This window comes from Stenella coeruleoalba (assembly GCF_951394435.1).
Source record: "Stenella coeruleoalba genome assembly, chromosome: 16".
NCBI classification, from domain to species: Eukaryota; Metazoa; Chordata; class Mammalia; order Artiodactyla; family Delphinidae; genus Stenella; species Stenella coeruleoalba.
Window position 1 is genome coordinate 12680305 of NC_137162.1, and position 19265 is coordinate 12699569.

The following is a 19265-nucleotide window of genomic DNA, read 5'->3' on the forward strand; positions in this document are numbered from 1 at the left end:
CAATTTGTAGAAACCAGGAGAAACAAGTATCTCAAAATTAAGTGCTAAAGCCTAGATTTAATAAAGTAAGCTGCACTTCAGCTGAATCTCCCATTTTGGAAAGAGAATTTTTCTCTAGGCGTCTTCGTGGTAGCCTGCTGTAGATAAAAACCAGCGTGGTTTGGCAGCAGACAGTGAGTTTCTCCCGTCGAATGAGTCACACCTACGTTAGCTACATCTGTTGCTTTCAATTATAGCTGTACAATGTCAGGGCAGAAATGAGCGGGGAAGGGAGGTGGCCTGTGAATTTGGTTTGAGCTTTGTATACCTCATGCCCTTAAAGGTTGCCTTTTCTGTAAGTGACTCAAATAGGATGGCCTTCAGCAGCACCAGCTAAACTTAATTCCTTGAAAACATCAGTACATACTTCATGTTGTAATGTTATAACCATTTCGTATAACTTAGAATAGTCATTAAAAAAATAATTTGCAAGGTTTTAATATTCCCATCTGAGATATTTTGGTTATAATCTGCTACCATCTTTGCTAAGGCCAAAACCTTTCAGTTTGGAGTAATGAATAAAATGTTTCACATTTTAAAGCTCTTTTGCTGCAACTTCTGGATGGAGGCCTAAGGCAATGACTTCAGCCTTTAGTGCTGTTAAGTATAGTATTTATTTAGAACCTAACCAAGGTATCACAAGTATAAAATGATTTTAAAAAAGTATCTCACTTTGATAGTATTCTTTTTATAGATATAGATAAATATTACATTGGCAGTATGAATTAAACTGAGAATTTAATTTTAACTTTATTAAATTTACTAAATAGACTACCTAGATTTTTGGATTCTAAACATAGGTAAACTTAATAATGTTGAAATAGTAATAGTTTGTTAATATTTAAATAACAAAGGTAGGAGTGGCCTTTTTAGAAACTAATGTTTGAATTGATTGAGTTGTATTCTTTCCTAGCTCAGTACATTAAATACTCTCTAAATTTGGGCAGATTATTAATTTGCCTAAGTTCTATTTTTAGAGCCATTTCCTAGAAAATCTGAAGGCATTCTCATTGGAGAGGGATACACACACACACACACACACACACACACACACACACACACACACACATTTGAGGAGATAGCATCTGTATTTTATGTTAACATGTGAGAAGTGGTCCTTTCTCAGAAATATTTCAGATGCTACAGCACTTGGCCCTAGCATTCAGAACTTTTCCAGTACCGTTCGTTGTTAGGCTTTAGCTTCCCTGGGAGGATTCTGGCTACAATTCACCCTTTTCATTTTGGTTATTAATTTTATGTCGATGTACATGCTATGTTGTCTGATGGAATAAGAGCTTGAATTCACTGCCCGCCCCCCCCCCGCCCCGCGCGCAAAAAAGAAAAAAACCCTGCCCCAAATAGTACAATTTTGACAGATTTATCCATCAAAAAGTACCTGGAGCATTCTCATATCTAGAGTTCAGAATTGAAACATCTGTTTACATTTTTGAGATAGAGATGCTGCCAAACTTGATCAGTTTGAAGTTACTTCTCATCAGTGCTGTTTTCAGAGCTTCGGTATTTTAGGAAGGGTGTTTGCATCACACACACAAAAAAGACTAAATTGAAAGACATTATAGTGAAGCAAGTCGTGTGGTTCTAAACTCTTTATTCTGTATTCCAGAGAGCAAAATTGTTTTCTTCCTGTTTTTGTGACTAGTTTTAGAACTATCGTAACAGCCATGATTGCAAAGGTAAAACGATTTGTTCAGGTATGAAGCTGAACGTGTATTCCAGTTAGCTATTGTAAGAATTTATCATTAGAACCCATGAAGGCTGGCAGGTGCTTTCTATTTTCTTAATTATTGTGTTTTCTAGCCACTGAAGGTAAGGTAAACAAAGTAAAAATGCATTAAATAGTACTCATTTGTACATATTAAGAGTTTAAAATTAAATATCTCCATTTCAACATTTTATTTTTACAGAAAGGAGATTTCCTTTTTTGCTAGTACCAGGGGTGTATATGAAGAATATATTATTTCAGACAAAGTCATCTAATGCCTGCAAACTCTGGCAAAATTTGTTTTATGCCCCTATTTGAAATTTTCCTACGCTGACTTCCATCCCTTACTTTTTCTTTCTTTCTTTCTTTTTCTCTTTCCAGTTAGCAGAGTGTAGGACCAGTTTCTTTGTGGTATATTTCACTGATTAGCATTGGGAGAGAATCTAGGACACGAGGGAGAGAAAACCCTCACTGAACAGGCTCTTGTTAGTTGGCAGTGATCAGCCACCTGGGGAAGCCGGCTGTGCTCTGCCTGCCGCGGAGGGAGGGGTGGGAGGGGTGTGTGCTTCCATTTAGGATCATCTAGAACTGACTCACTTTCATTAACTTTGGTCATTTCTCAGTGGTTTTTTAATTTAGATGTTCCGCTGTGTGTCATTTTGCAGTCTGTGCATAGTATGCGGGACCTTTAAATGGTGATTTTAATTCTTTGAAGCCTTGTTCTCCTTAGTTCTTAAAAGTAACTCAGTTATTTCATATAGATGAACAATTAGCACATCGTATGGAAAATCTGCTATGCCTATCCAGGTGAGGGAAGGCCTAGTTGAATTCCTTTACGTGGAACCTAAAGATACGTTCTTTCCTGTAAAAAATGGTGTACATCCTTGAAGTTGGAGCATTTTAGAAATGCTCCAACTTCAAGAGAAAAATAAAAATGGTACCGAGGGATGGGTTTTCCTCTCAGGCTTCTAGGTGTGCTTTTTAGATCTCATTGCACTGAGGACATTTTCTTTTAACCTCTGGGGAATGATTGGGTGATCACCTAGAATGGTGTTCCTTATACTCTCTTTTAATTATGTTTATCTGTGCTTTTAACAAACCTTAAAAAAAAAATTCAGATGTTACAAGTCTAATTAAAGAGACAGACAAAGCACAGTTTATACTGTAGATTTTTTCTGCAGTTCAATTAATCAGCATGTTTTCTCTTTTAATTAAAACCATTTTAGTAAATTAAAGCCCACAGCAAAACACATATATAATTTGTTTGTAATTAGCTCTTAATTGGTGGTAGTTGAAGCTTAGCACCCATGGTTTCTTTCTTCATGATTGCCATTTTATTAGCAGCCAGTCATTAATTAATCTTTTTCTAATTAGCTTATAAAACTGTTGATGGCACATTATTGTAAATGTGATTTTAAGTTCAAAGCTTGTTAATAAGCTTTCTTACTTAGAAGAACAGAGATAAAGAAATTGCTGAAAACAGTACTACAGTTCTTTAAAAAACTGTCTTTCTGATGGGGACTGTGTAAAGCATCTAACAGCTTATGGTTAATTTTTTAATGCTTTTTTCCCTTATGAATGGAATAAGTTGCTTGAATATAAATGTCTCTATCCAGGAGTGATTTCAACAGTATAACATCTTTTCTCCCCGCTTTGGAATACTGTAATCTACATATGATTTGAAGCCTTAACAGTTATCATTAAACCAGGTGTTATATAAACTATTCCGCTATGAAATCAGAGTTGAGGATATGAATCAAAGTCTATCTTCTCATACCTCATGGACCAAATACAAAATTTTTTTATAAATTGCAAGGTGAATCATACACACACACACACACACACACACACACACACATATATATGTAATATGTCTATACAAATATATCTTATAATGTATTTTAAAAACAGGGTTTGTTGGGTTATGCTTTGAAATAAAAACCATTTGGATTTAACTGATAATGAAGTTGTAGGTATAAAAATAAATAATAGGTGTTTGTACAGTTGTGCACACAACATAGATGTAAGTAGTACACAAACATGCAAACCTGTGTGTGCACATTTTAAGATGACAGTGAAATTGGGCTGTTTCCTCTAACAGAGAGAAAAAGACTTGATTTACAGTCAGTGTTTAAATGACTGGATATGGCAGAGCTTATTTGCTGTCCTCAGAGCTTTGGCATCTCAGGTATGACCGTGGAGAGAAAGGTACCGATCCGAGTGGAGACATCCTGAATTTACTATAGCACCTGCCATGTTAAATTGTGGTTTGAGTGAAATACATTAGCCACATCATCTTCTTTATTGAAATATACTAGCGATTTCATAAAACTCCTTAACTGCATGGTGTTCTGAGCTGTTAATATTTTTGCAAAGTTTTGAAAGTTACTAAAAAAAAAAAATAAAGCATCATCAGTCCTTGGAAGTGCTTTTTCTTCTTTGCTTTTTGAACTTTGCATGTTATTCCAACTTTGGCTATTTCTCTGCTTGTTTCTAAGAAGGCATTTTGTGATGCCATGCAGGAGACACTAGAAAGGGATAGCTGACAAGGAAAAAATTAAAAATTGGATAAAAAGTAAATGAATAATGTCATATTACCAAAAAGATGAGAGGCTAATTTGTGCCGACTTTTTGCTAATTTTGTTCAAGCCTCAAAATGAGGAGCTGTCACCCGTTCTGTGTAGCACTGATGACAGTGCCAATGATCCATGAAATAAGCTGCCGCTGGCTTTGTTCTGATAAGAATGAACAAATCTGCACAATGTTCGGCTCCCAGAATCTCATTTTCATACTTGCATGCAGGCGAAAAGAAATAAGCTGTTTGCAGGCTTGATTAATCAGACATTGGAGGGGTTTTTGTCTCTTTGATCTCTTTCGTCTCCTAGGTAACTTGCTTGACATTAATGTTGAGCTCGAGTAAAGACAATCATGAATTGTCGACCAAACTGATATAGAAATTAAAGACCTTAACACTTTAAGTGCTCCAGTAATGGTTCCGCTTTACTTCAGAAAACATCTGTTTTCATTTAATTAAAGAACAAAAGAGAATGGCATAAATATTTTTTCATAGAGACCTATTATTCCATCAAAAGTTAAAGTATGATAATTGGTATTTTTAAATAAGTGCCTTGAAAGTGTTCAGAAGGGAGGAAAACTTCATAAATCTGTTACAAGCTAGTAATTCAAAGGTGAGTAAAGTATTTTATGAAATGGATAAGAAGTTTACAGTGATGCTAGATTAAGCTGTTTGAATCAGATGCTTCAAATGATTACCGGCAAACTTCAGTAGGGCAAGGTTTAGTGAGAAAAATGAACTTTATTTTGCGAGTTTGTCTTTTAAAAATCTCTACTGTGTTACAAGATGTGCCATTATATCTATTTTACAACCCAATATGATTTACGCATGCTAAACCTGTAAAATTGAAAGGAATTAAAAAAATGTCGCCGGGTGCATTTGCTTGAGGTTATGCAGACGCTTTTACAAATCTTCCAAGTGGCTGTAAAGATGAATGCCTCAAGGGTCCAGCCAGGGCCCTGCTTTTCCAACCAGCTAAAGCCCTTATCTTAAATCCAAGCAAAGTACCATTAATCTTTTTGAAAGACCTTTTATGGCTTTTAATATATCCCAAATTAGAACATTTTACACCCTTGGTTCCTGAAATATGGTGATAAAAAGCCTTTAGAGCTTAATTTTCCTTACCGTTTGCTCTGACCAATTTGCAGTTCTTTGTGATAATGTTTAGACACCTTAATTAAAATGCAGCAAAATATTGGATGTTCTATATGGAAAATGCTGATGCTTTGGCTACACATACAAGAAATTCTGTATATATTTTTGTTTGGTTAAAAAAATTTCTTCCCACATTGTGTTGCTATAGTTATCTGATGACCTGAAACAGTTTTTTAATATAAAAACCATTGACCAAGCTTTTGTGATGTTTACATTGGGCACGAAGATGCATTTTTCTTTTTAGAGAAGCAGAAGGGGGATCCTTGTGGGCCTATATTGTTTGTTTGTAATACGGAAACATAGCACGGTATTCTTTTATCTTCTGGAACGTGGGCTGGTCATCTTGCCTGAGAAAACATGTTTCTTCTCAACTGTGTCTTCTATAGAAGATCTCATGATCCTTCCATATTTCCAAATATTTCCATTCTTTTTACTTTCTCCACAGGAATAAGTGAAACATTCATTTTAAGCATGGGAAGGACACAACATTGATAAGACTTTTCATCATCATTACAAGCTAAAAGATTCTTTCTGTAAAATGCATAGACCAGGCTTGTTTAATGTTCATCAGTTAAAGAACATTTCATTGAACCTAACACCAGGCAAAATACAGTTAGAAAATATACCTTTCCTACAAACAGGTCTGCTTGAACGTGTGGCCTACGTACCTAATCATTTACTATATTTAATTAGTCTACAAAGCGATGGGCCCTCTCATGTAAATACATGTTTCTTACATTGTAATGAATTCTTTTTAACAAGTTTGTGCTATGTCTTCTGTGGCATATGTGCTCTCAGTCTTCACTGTGATGCTGATTGTGCTGGGTTTGTCCTTCGTGTTGCTAGAAAACTAAAATCTTTTACATTGTAAGAGTATATGACCACGTTGAAGAGGCCCCACTTAAATCACATGACCACGGTCAATGTCCAGACACACTGAGATGCTCTTTGGTTTGTCTATCCCCAAACCAGAAAATCCATACTGGGAAATTTCAATAAGCTAAAACTGTAAGCTGCGTCTTAATTTACAACAGTTTTAGGAAATAATTTTGTCACGGGGTTAATGGTACATGGCAAATATAGTTCAGGTCATTTTTGTTTCATGCTCAAAAGTATAGGCTCAATTTAAATATAAGATAAACTAGCTGAGTGGAACTTTAGTTAGGGGGTGATCCTGGCAAAACTATATCATATTTCAAATTTGCATATGCTGTCTAAAACATAGGAATATAATTAGATAGGCAAATACTGAGTTCTGTGTTTTACCTTTGGGAGGTGGGGGACAGAGAGGAGACTAAATATCCTACACGAATGTGGAGAGACCCAGTGTACCTCTTAAACCCAGGCGGCAAGCTGCATGTTATGACAGTAGACAGTTCATTAGGTGCATTTAGTGTTCCCCTGATGTCCCCCAGCACCCCTGTGGCCAGCCGCCTCGCAGCCAGGTGGAATTGTGAGTAGTTCTGACCAGACGGCTTTGAGCAGAAACGCTGTGTGTCGCTTCTGGACTAAAGCATTAAAGAGCCAGTGTGAGACCCTCTGGCCATCTCCTCCTCTGCCACAGCGCCTTGAAAGCCACGTGCTGAGATGTTGGCACCACAAGATGGGGAGACCTGCCAGTCACAGCTGACATTAAGTGAAACACGAAATAAAAGTTCAGCCCCTGAGATTTGGGGGTTTGTTTGTTACTGCAGTTTTGACTAGCCTAACCAGACAGGCGTAACTTGATGTTTTTACATTTATGACAAGTGAATGGTGTTTCAGTTGATAGGAAATCCATCTTCGTGCTAAATGATTCCAGGGCATTCTTCCAGAGCTTCGTTTTCTCCTTAGACGATGATGCTACAGCCCTTTGATTCTTAACCTTTTTTATAGTTGACTTATATGAATTTTTCTGTAATAAAGAACTGGAAATGAAAAGAGAGCCAAAAGAACAGGTCCGGGATTGAAGCAGTCAGATGTAACTGGCAACCCCTTCTCCCCAGCTGCCCCACCCCCCGCCTGCCCCGAAGCCCTCTTTTTAACAGCTGTATCTGCAGCGCCTGCAACAGTGCCTGGCAAAATAATGCATTTGTGCCCTTGTGATATTGATTGAATGAATGTCGTCCTTGTGAAAAAAGATGCTGCTGCTAGTGTTGGCTTGAGTGTCAGGAAGGCTCCGAGTTGGTCTGCTTTCCCAGGTGGGCTCACAGCCACAATCGACCCTCCTTCCTTCAGTGGCTTTCCTTTTGGTGTCGACTACCTCAGCACGCCGGCTTGATTGTCATATTGCTTCCATTTACTTACCTTCTTTATGTGTATTCTTTCCTAGACTGAAAAATCAGATCTGTATTTGTTCTCACTTATAAACCCCGGTCAGTGCTTGATGACTGCTTGTTTGTTTTATTCTAAAGGAAACTGTTCTCCAAGATGAGCTGAAAGGAGTGTCGGGCATGTCAAACCTCACTTTCCTAAGTCGGCTTCTCTCCTTCCACACGAGCCCCTGACTGCCTGCCGTGCCTCACTGTTGGCCAGCAGGTCCCTAAACCTTGGGCTGTAATACTTTGACTTGAGAATAGCTTCTGGGTCCTTGCCTCTTGTCCACAAGTCTGCTGGCTACTGAAATGCAGTAGGCTGTGTACAGAGAGAGAAAAGGAAAGAAGTACCAGGAAGAGATTTTTAGCCTTTGTTGTTTAACCTGGGTTCTTAACAGATACTTTTGAGCCATCCATATAGGTGGGCATTTTTAAAATCAGAGCCCACCAAAACTAGGGGATTACCATGCCTGTCCTGGAGACGCTCACCGAGGAACAGCTCTGTGGCCAGAGAGCTGTACCATAGGTTATGGCACAGAAGCTGAAGGGCTAGAGAAATAAAGAAATAAAGACTTTGTTGGGTTGAGTTAGAGAAGTCTTCCGGGGGTGGGGTGAGAGGAGGCTTTGTTCTGCTTCAACCTTCTAGCACTGGGGCAGATGGGTGTAAGGGGGGAGCATGCACGCACGGGCGACTGGCAGAGGGAACACTTCGGTACTGTGGTCCTGGTGCCCCGCCTCTTTGCCTCTTGGCACCCCTTGTATTCCTTTTTCTATCAGTGAGTGACAAGCGATTGCCCATCACACAAACTGTGTTTATGAAGTAGTAATTAGCTTTCCTGTGTTTTATTAATCACATCTATGACTGCCAATCTGAGCTTCTGATCAGCGTGAGATAACGGGTACACCCATACTGAGTTTCTGTAATTCTAGCCCAGAGCAAAGAAACTGGATGTCTCTGTCAGCCTGTGCAGCCTTATCGGGGTAAATTCCTGTCTGGCCTACTGAAATGCTGAAAGCGCTTCAAGATCTTCATCCACAGCGCCCGTGGACCCTCGACGGGCCGTAGTGTGGGAAGGAGTTCCATCTGGGAGACTGGGAGGCTGGTACGGTTGGGATAAAGGTCTGTGGGGGGAGAATAGCGGCTAGCTACATCTTTGTATTTGTTGTAATGCGGTGGTTTTGGGGGCCGAGCATAAGAATTTCTATTCTTAGCATGTCTAAAGCAACGCCGACATGGGTTTCATACCCACAAATTCTCGAGTATTTGTATCACTGTAATTCTTGTATCAGCTAGAATATTTATTTTCACTTTTCCTCCTGTGTAATTCTTAGCTTGGTGTAAAAATTGCCAAAGCGATTGCCTGCCACAACTTTGTAAAAGCCAAAAAGGATGCTGAAAATTCACAGGTTGCTCGGAAAAAGAAGAAACTTGCCTGGGGGTGAGTTCAAGATTTTTTAAATTAGTAATTCTACTAAATTCATAGGAATTACAGAAATCCTGTGATATATTTGGTGAATCCAGTTTGTGTGTAATTGTTATTCATTTTATTCTTTGTATCTTTGCTGAATGTTTATCAGATTATAAATATGGAGGCATTTCTTCCTCCTGTTCGATGTTTATTTTGTAATTGATGGAGTATGTGAAAACTTTTAAAGTTTATTTTACTTTGGCGCTTAGTAAACATGTTACTTCAGGAAAGTATTTAGAAATAAATTGGGATTTTCATATTCTTCATTTTAGGTTTGAAGCAAAGAAGAGGTGGGAAACCAAAAGCAACATGGGATATATGTGACTTGCCAGAGTCTTCAAGACCTTTGAGACTTCACTTGAGTCTTCAGTTGCTTAATTTACTGGAAAGATTTTCCTGTTCATGTTAACTATGTTGGAAAATTGATGGAAATAGAAAAAAATAAGCATAAAATTTGGAAGTTGATTATCAAATCTTTTTTCAGTCTTTTTCTAAAGAGTTCATCCTGCTGAAGTGAATGAAATGGAGCATTCTGTTGTTTGTACAAGAAATCTAAGCATACATACAGGAAAAAAAAAGATAGGATTTTATTTATTTATTTATATAGACCTCCAGTATAAAATCAATTTTACTTTTCATCCACTTGGTGTAGCATAGCCAATGAGCTCCTTGTACTTTCTTATCTGTACTCAGTGTAACTGCACTTATTCTGGAGCTGTGTTTTTGAGATTGGCATTTGTTTATAATGGATTAGTCATAAGTGCAAGAAAGATACTGTCTTCACAAATGACTTTATCTTAATGTTATAAAAGTAATTATTGGTTCTTTATTGGAGACAGTAGAGTTGATATTTCACAGTCACATAATAAAAGCAATTGATTAATTTTTGTGTACCTTCAGATTAAATATCACAGTTTGTAAAAAGGACAGAATGTAGTATTTAGAGGATGATTTAAATTCAAGTTCTCTGCCTGGAAGTGTCTTCCTAAATCTCTCTCTCAGCCATGTCGTTCTTTAAATTATGAGATAGTTCTTAGAAGAGAAATTGGTATAATAGTATTAGACAGTTATAACTCAAGACAGTGTAACTCTGAACCTTCTAAGAACAAACATGGTTTGATTATTTTTTCTCCTCTTCCCCATCACTCCTGGAGAGACTGAGTGAGTGAATGAGGATAACGGGGATTGGTGCCCTGGGAAGTGGTTTTCACTGAAAGTGTGTTTCGTAGTCTGAACTAGAAGGGGCTTTGAGAAATTGTCACAAGCTGATGGACAAGACCACAGCTGGATGTTGTGATTTGGGGGTAGGCCTAGGTATTTTGGCACCTCCTCTTGGTGCCCAGTGGAGGTGAAGGACTGCTTATTGTGGCTTTCATCAGGTCTCTTCCCTTCTTCAGCCTTCATCAGAGGTGTCTGCTGTCCGACACAAACTCTCTAGGTTGATAATATAATTTCAGGAACATAGAAAATGAGTCATAATGATATTACTAGTAGTATTATTTTGTTATTTTTGTTTTATTTTATTCTATTTTTCTTTGTGGTACGCGGGCTTCTCACTGCTGTGGCCTCTCCCGTCGCGGAGCACAGGCTCTGGATGCGCAGGCTCAGCGGCCATGGCTCACGGGCCCAGCCGCTCCGCAGCATGTGGGATCTTCCCGGACCGGGGCACGAACCCGCGTCCCCTGAATCGGCAAACAGTAATCAAATTTTACTTATTTGTGGTGGCATATTTTTTTATTTACTTACAAACAGTTAATCAAATTTTACTTATTTGGGGTGGCATATTTTATTTTTCTGTGTTCTGGAATAAGTGAGCAACTAATTGCTATTTACGAGAACAAAAATAGTATCTTACTTCCACTTAGGTGACAAAAGCCAGTATAATAGAGAAAGCAAGATTTTAAGAGATTGTGTACCTTCTTATAGAATTCATAATGGAGAGAGAGACTAAATATTGGAAAATCTAACATTTTATGATTTAATATTCCCTGTTGGGTTCTGTGGATATGATCATACCCTGCTTAGCTACAGCATCTTATTTCAAACTCCTTATAGGTGAATACAGACTTAGAGTATAGGAAATTTTCCTCTGAAAAAATCCTTCATGGGGGAAATATCCGCTACACAATCCAGTGGTTTTGTCTGAAACATGAAAAATGTTCGCTTTGAGCAGGCAGGTAGTATGAGTATTCTCATGCATAGGGCCCCAGCACAGGCACCTCCCTGCAGTCTCTGCCCCCTTTCCCCCTGGATCCACTTCCTTAGAGCAGTGAGTGACCCCTGCAGGCACATCCCCACTCTGCTTGTGCTGAGGCCTTGCCGGAGTGGCCTCCCTTAGGGTCTGATTTGGGAGCCCCTGAACCCAGAGTTCCCCTGACCCTTCTTCTTCCGCCTGCTCTGGGGCCAGAGGTTGCCCACTTCCCGCACTCAGAGGTCCCACGTAGATGGGAGCTTTTTCCCTGAGTAGATGGCATTATGGTGGAATCAGGTAGCAGGGGATTCATTTGATAAGAGGAGCCATGACGCCTAAGGCCCCCCTCTTCGGGGCCTGGGTTTTGAAAGGCTCTAAAACAGTGCAGCCGAGGAGGGGGTGGGATGGGAAGAGGGTTTGAGGGAGAGGAAGGGACTGGTTTTCTTGGGTTAACCCTGCTGGCATGTCATTTGGGAACACTTTACTTTTAATCTGTTTTAATTTGAATTAGACATTTTACTCATTAAAGCATTAAAATGGGGACATTATTCTTAGAAAACCCAGGTTGCCCCCAAAGTGTAGTCATTTGTCCTTTCCGTCTGGTCACAGTGAAATAAAGATTCTTTTTGGATCAGTAATAACTTCAGTTCCCGAAGCTTTAACCTGTACCTTTACTACCACCAGAATGACTGAGTTAGATTAGTGATGTAAATGTCAGGTATTGTTAACTGAGATTAATATGTTTCAGGCCATGGGTGTGGCATTAGTGTAACTGCAGTTTACTGTTTGAGTGCTTCAGGCTAAAACGCCTTACTAAAGAACAGTAATTTTGAGCTTTGCAGCACTGGTTCTGAGAATTAAAGTTGATAGTGCATTCTTCTTTGGGAGCCCTCAGGGTGTTTCTGATTTTCAGCAGAACATTCTATTCTTTCACCAAAAGAAGAGTTTGAATATATAATCTCAGGTTTGCTGTAATTAGTTCTGATGACAGACTTAAAAACCTTGGCCAAAACTGCAAATCAGTAGTTAAGCAGGTTTTTGCGACTGATCATAAATCTCAAAACTCCATATTTTAAACGTGCTTATTGTTTTTTAGAGAGACAGCTGAGGGAGGAGCAGGCCAAGGACAGGAATAAAATGTTACCTGAACTTGACTAACAGCTTAAAACCGCACCTTTAAAATCTCCTGATTTCCCTGATACCTGTTGTCTAAAATGTTATCTAAATATTTTAATAACTTAGCTTATTCTTCGGTAAGACAAGTTTGAACTTAATTTTTAAAATATGAAGGTTGATTTTCAAATGTTCAAATTTTCGTTTGTCAGGTAAAGATACCACATTTTTAGAAAGGTATGTCCTGCTACACTATAAAAAATATATGAGGTTAATATTTAAATAAGATGCCAGTTGTGAGTAGTTTGTTTTAAGAGGTAATGTGTGAGGAAACAAGAGTATAACATTAACGTCAGGCCCCATTTTGGAAAATGAACTTAGTGAAACCCGGTAGTCAAATTCAGAACCAACCAAAATACTCAAGTTCTTCCACGTTGGCAGACGTCGCTTTTATTTTTAGAATCTGGCAGAGCAACAAATGCTTTGCATGTCAGTTTAATGTTTTTTGAAGCCAACTGTTTATTCATTGGCTTAAAATTTACACTCTAGTAAAGTCTTAGCCTTGACTTTCATGAAACAAATAGTAATATTTGGACAAAATATGCACACGAAAATCTTTTTCCAAGACCAAATGTAGATTGGTGTTTGTGGTATCAGTGCTTTCTAACATGGTAATGGATCTGAAAATGCTTTGAAAAGTCTAAGTCGTTATAAACCCAGGGCATGCATTCCAAGGAATTAATTTTGATTATGAAATAATCAGAGCATCTTTCTAGGTTTTCAGATTTAAATTAGTGAGAGACTTTCTGCTAGAAAGTAGACTCTACATGGAGTAAATTTCAATGAACTATCAAAAGATTCTTTTATCAATTTATTTATCCTTGACCTTAGTAGCATACTGAAACAATGGGATCCATTTTTCCATTTTTGAGGTTGGGGTGCTCTGTAGACTTTGTTAAAATGAGCAGAGCTGCATTCTTTAGTTTTTATTATCTTGTCCTCCCTCCACGTTACTCACCTTAAAAGACACACGACACACGCGCGCACACACATTCAGTGTTGTAGCTGTAATCAGCACGAAGACATACTGGGAAAGGGATTCGCAACTCCAGTCGAGAACATGGCAGCATGTAAAAGATCTAGATGCCATGAAGAAACTTAGGAAGGAGTCAGACTGTTGTGCTCTCGTGTTAAAATGAAGTGTGCAGTTTCTTCAACAGCATCTCCTCCTAGTCTCCTGTGAGTATTCTGGAGATATGTGTTCATTTTGCTAAAATTTCTTCAGATATGGCAGTGGTGCCACGCTAGCTCTTGTGACCATGATCCCTGGAACACAACTACAGGCCTTTGGTGGGACTATCTATTAAGTGCCATGTGATACGCTGGGTTTTTAGATATGCTTGTAAAATCAAGAATTAGCTGAGGGATAATTATCTTTTTATTAATATTAGTAACTCCCTTTGTAGATTCAAGTAAAACATAAGAATTTTCCAAGTAGGAGGAAATTTAGAAAAAAATTGAATTTTGGTACATGCCTTTTATATCCAGACCAGGTTTCTTAAGGAAACACAGAATAAAAGGGACTGAGATGGGAACGGAGGGTAGTGTCCAAGAGAAGCCTTGGCTCCTGGGTGCTCCTGCCTGGGGTTCCTCCTGTGTCCTTACTGGTGTCATTCTAGAAGGCCCAGCCCACATCTCCTCCGGGGCTCATGGGCTGCCTCTTGCTGAATTGCTGCAGGGGGCCAGCTATGTGACGGGTATGGAATGAGGTAATCTTTTCCCACTTCTAATATCTGAAAGGTGTGTCTGTCCAGTTATTACTTGTTCATTGAACTGAAAGGTTTAGAAACCAACATCTGCGGTACAAGCTGTAATTATTGATGTCTGTTTCATATTCATCTGTAAGTTCTGACATTTGATCAAGAAGTTAATATATCACTTCATCTTCAGGCTGCATATGCCTCAGCTATAAACGTTTTATTTTTTGATGGATAGTATCTAATTACGACTGCCCAGAATAAAAAGTGTTTTCATTTGTGAGTGATACTAGAAGTAATTATGAATGTCACAAGGAGTAGTGAAACAAGCCTTGCGTTTCTTTGATTTCCTCCCTACTTGATATCTGAGAGACATTCACTGAATGTTAGACACTAACTCGTGCTGATGCAAAAATGAATAAGCACAGTGTGATTGGGAAGCATATATGAAGCGTGTGTTGGACAACTTGATTTTTAGGTAGGCTGTTAACACAAAGGAGGGATCTACATGTAATAAATTAAATAACTTAGACGTAAAATTTTTAGCTCTGTGGGTATACGTTCTCTCCAGGGTGTGAAGTCTGCTGAGCAGCTGCTTACGGTCACTCACTAGCTTAGCACTCACCTCACAGTGAGTGGGATTGACACCCTGACTTTCACCTTATTTCTTAGATTCATGCAGAGGTGAGGGTCACCAATGGGGTGAGACTAGGGGGTGAATGCAACTGTTTTGCACAATACTCCCTAATTTTAAGCTTAAAGTTTTTCTTAGGCTGTACCAACACGTCCTTTATACTCCAATGGCTGTGTCACAGTGCCTGCCCATGTTAGGGAAATGTTAACTACTACAAGAAATATGTCCCCAAACTACAATGACTCAAACACAATAGCACTTTATTTCCTGCTCAAGGGACAAAGGAGGATGTTCCTGTCACCGGGGGGCTCTGCTCCGTGCACTCACTCAGAGATCCAGGCTGACAGCAGCTCTCTGACTTTCTCTTCCTAGCAACCCTGGGGGGTCACCATCCCAGTCAGCTGGAAGGGAAGTAACCATAGAATAGCAGTCAGGGGAGGTGATGGGCCTGGCCTGGAAGGGGAATACATTACTTCTGCTCACTTTGTACCAGCTAGAACCTCATTACTTCACCTAACTGCGAGGGAGGCTGGGAAACGTATACTGTTTCCCAGGAAGGGGAGGAAATACATTTAGTAAAGAGCTAGCAGTGTCTGCCACGTGTGACCATTGCATGTGACCTTGACTTGTAGTAGCCAGGTGGTACTGAGGCATGATGTTGAATACCACAAACTGCTTTTTGTGGTTTGATGTAAGCATTTTACTTGGATGTGTTCACAGAGCTGATCAAAATAGCCGCTCAGATTGCCAGGCAAGGCGCATGGTAGAGGTCCCGAGCATCTCCCACAATGTATGGTAAGTGCTGAAGTAGAATCACATTTCAACAAGACTCAGATGAGAATGTAGTTGCCACCCGTGGAAAGTCAGTCGAGGTCATGGCAGAGGCGATGCTTAGTTTAGGTCGAAAAGGATAAAACTGGGACTTCATACAGGAGACCAGTTGAAGCAAGATCATCCCAGGCAGGAGGAGCAGCATGGCACGTTGGAGGTGCAGCGAGGAGTTTAGCAGTGGGGTAGCGTGGGAGTTTGGAGGCCGAGCCGGAGAACCATGGTGCTGGAGAGGGTGGCTGGAGCCCCCCTGCGCACAGACAGTGAGACGCGTGGGGGAGTTTGGACTTGTGTCTCTAGGGAGTGAGGACACATCAACTCATATTAAGCAAGCAAGAAATGCATGTTTGCATGATGAGAAATGGGTTGGGAGGCAAACCTGAAGATAGGTCAGTTAGGGTATTTCAATAGCCCAGGGAAGAACTGATGAGAACCTAAACCAAGGCTGTGGGAATTGAGGGGAGAGCATGAATGTCGGGCGTGTTCGGGGGAAGACTTGACGAGACTTGCTGACTCTTTGCACAGGGGTGCGGGAGGGTTGGGTGCCTATGGACGGTGATGTGGGATGAGTGAGGCAGGTAGCAGAGAGCAGGAAATGTAGGTCGTATTTAGTAATTTAGTCGTATTTCGTCGTGTGAAATCAGACATTTAGTAATAGGTCATCTTTAGCAATGCTGGTGATACTTAGACTCACTGTGGCAAGGTTCATGTGGAACTTCCTTCCGGAAGGTCAGAAGAGAAGGTTGTTGCAGAAGACAGGAAAGAGGCTTATTTGAAAGGTGGTGTGTCAACAGCAACAAACACTGCTGAGCCGTCGAGTAAGATGACAGCGGCTTCAGAAGGCCCTGGTCATCTTGGCCAAATCAGAGATTTAAATCTGGATCACAATGATTGCCACCTCAGATCAGGTTTCTAAGAAGCAACGTCTCAGATGTCTTCTGAAAGTGATGTATAAAGGTGTGCATGTCTGGAAAAACCTGTAAGGGAGAGAGTGAACCCGATGAGGAAGGGAAAGAGCTGGTTAAGCCTTGGCGCCTTATGGCAAAGGAGACAGCCTCTCCTGCCCTTATCCCAGTCGGCCAATGGCTGTGGGCCTTCCCTGGGGCGTCACTCCCCCGGGCAAAGCGGCCTCCCTCAGTGGAGGGCAGTTCTCTCAAAGAGGGACAGCCGGGCACTGGTAGCAGCTGAAGCAGCAGCTGGGGGATGGATAGGCCCACCCAGTAAAGGGAGATGCGGGGAGTGTGGATGCGTGTGCGGGACAGGACAGACAGTCGTCGTCATGGCAGTTGGGCCCAGCTCTATCCGGGGGAGATTCTTTGGACAAACGGTGTGGGGTGGTAAACTTGAGGTCAGAAGGGTTTACGTAATCCCCACCTTGCCTGGTGTCTTGATTACATGAGAAATAGAGACGCCTGATAGTGCTGGGTAGAAGCCTGCTGGATTTGAAATCATAGGTGTTGTGATTATTGATTCCAATAATAAGTGAAACCCCTTAATAACCCTCCCTGAGATAGTATGAAAACTGAGCTGCTTAAAGATTTAAAAAACTCGTGATTGCCTGCAACCGTGAGTACACGGTAGAAATTGAAACCATCTACTACTATAAGACATGTGCTTAGGGCTTCCCTGGTGGCGCAGTGGTTGAGAGTCCGCCTGCCGATGCAGGGGACACGGGTTCGTGCCCCGGTCCGGGAAGATCCCACATGCCGCAGAGCGGCTGGGCCCGTGAGCCACGGCCGCTGAGCCTGTGCGTCCGGAGCCTGTGCTCCGCAGCGGGAGAGGACACAACAGTGAGAGGCCCGCGTACCGCAAAAAAAAAAGATATGTGCTTAAATACCAATATATAGATAAATGTATGTACATATATTGATACATACAGATATAGAGAGGAGGAGCTCCCGTAGTAAGTTCCGTGGAATCTTGGTCCATTAAGAAGAACAGGTTTCTGTGGTTAAATACATTTGGGAAACACTGCATGTTAGCACCACTGTGACCTTGACGGTGCACATCATCAGCACATCAGGGCCTCTGAGAGGTCAGTAACCTCCCGCTGCTGTTCATCACAAGCTTCTCAAATTTGTTTAACAATGTGATCTTTCTTCTTTTCCACCTACCACTTATTAACAGTCCACGTGAATGAATCCGTGTATTTAACGCTCTGGGAAACACAAACCTAACTGTACAACACCTAGAATGGTAACATTTTAGACTATCTAACACTGCTTTTGCTTCCGGGAACCCTGTCTGGGAAGAGCCTCTGTGCTTTCCCCCTCTGTGTTTGTGCTGAGCCCCTCCCCTCCCCCTGTCTAGCCAGATCCATCCTTTATTTGAGGCTCATCTTATATCCTCATTCTCTCAAGTTTTCCCTGGTATCTCCCCCCAGGGTGTGGAAATCACATTCTCTGAACGCTTATGTAGATTTCTGAGTTCAACCCAGACCTACTGGATCTCTGAGCATGTGGTTTGGAACTGTTTTTGTTTGATTTTCAAGGTCTCCAGTGATTCTAATGCAGCTAGACTGGCGCAGGATTACAGGCCAACATTTTATGTGAATGGAAAGATGGTGGATGGATGGATGGGTGGATGGGTGAATATATACATACCTGGTCCTTCCAGTTGAACCATTTGAAGTCTTGTCTTGATGTCCGTATTAAATATTCATGACTCATTGAGAATATAAGCCTTGGAACTATCGTATTGTTCTACTGAAAAAAACTTTTAAACATGCTGAGAATCAGTACTGTATATGCTCCTGCCTCAAAGAAACACCTGAATTCTACATACATCATATAAAAGTCTTGCCGGTTGAAAAGCTAAAATGTTTTCATTACACGTTCCCTACTCTGGGGAGCATCCCTCTAAGGAAGCCAATACATATTATACTTTTTTATAGATGAGGAAACTGCGATGCCGGGAGGCTAAGAGAGAACTCTCAGTCTGTGCCTCTCTCTAGCATGCAAGAGCTGGGATTAGGGCTTAGGCCAGGCCTTTGCTCTTTATTCCTCTTCCAGTGATTCTTCTTTTTCTTTTGTGGTACGCGGGCCTCTCACTGTTGTGGCCTCTCCCGTTGCGGACGGAGCACAGGCTCCGGATGCACAGGCCCAGCGGCCATGGCTCACGGGCCCAGCCGCTCCGCGGCATGTGGGATCTTCCTGGACCGGGGCACGAACCTGCGTCCCCTGCATCGGCAGGCGGACTCTCAACCGCTGCGCCACCAGGGAAGCCCCAGTGATTCTTAAAGTGTGATCCATGCACTACCAGCAAGCAGAAGAATCACTTGTTAAAAATGTGAACTCCAGGGTCCCTCTCTGGGGGTGGGGCCTGGGATTCTGCATTTTAATAAGCTCCTCTGTGATTAATGCACATTAATTCTGAAGGATTGTTGTCTTGGAGTAGCACCTCCGTTCTACACAGGTAAGCTGGGATGGGAAAGACAAAAACAAGCCAGTGAAACTTGCACGTCTTATCATAAACCATAGGGAGGGAG

General features: G+C 40.9%; 1 protein-coding gene across 7 annotated transcripts in view; it reads left to right on the forward strand.

Annotated features, from left to right (window-relative positions):
* FAM204A (family with sequence similarity 204 member A) overlaps positions 1 to 19265 on the forward strand; it is a 310501-nt gene that overhangs the window by 214211 nt on the left and 77025 nt on the right. The window contains exons 7-8 of one of the 7 annotated variants that reach the window (XM_079899447.1): positions 9119 to 9225; positions 9528 to 11776. The exons of 5 other annotated variants lie outside the window; for them this stretch is intronic. In XM_079899447.1, coding sequence (XP_079755573.1) covers positions 9119 to 9225; positions 9528 to 9579 — 159 coding nt within the window. In that variant the 3' untranslated portion in view covers positions 9580 to 11776. Of the gene's footprint in view, positions 1 to 8716; positions 9043 to 9118; positions 9226 to 9527; positions 11777 to 19265 lie in introns of those variants that run through there. One more of the 7 variants, XM_079899452.1, reaches the window with a different exon arrangement.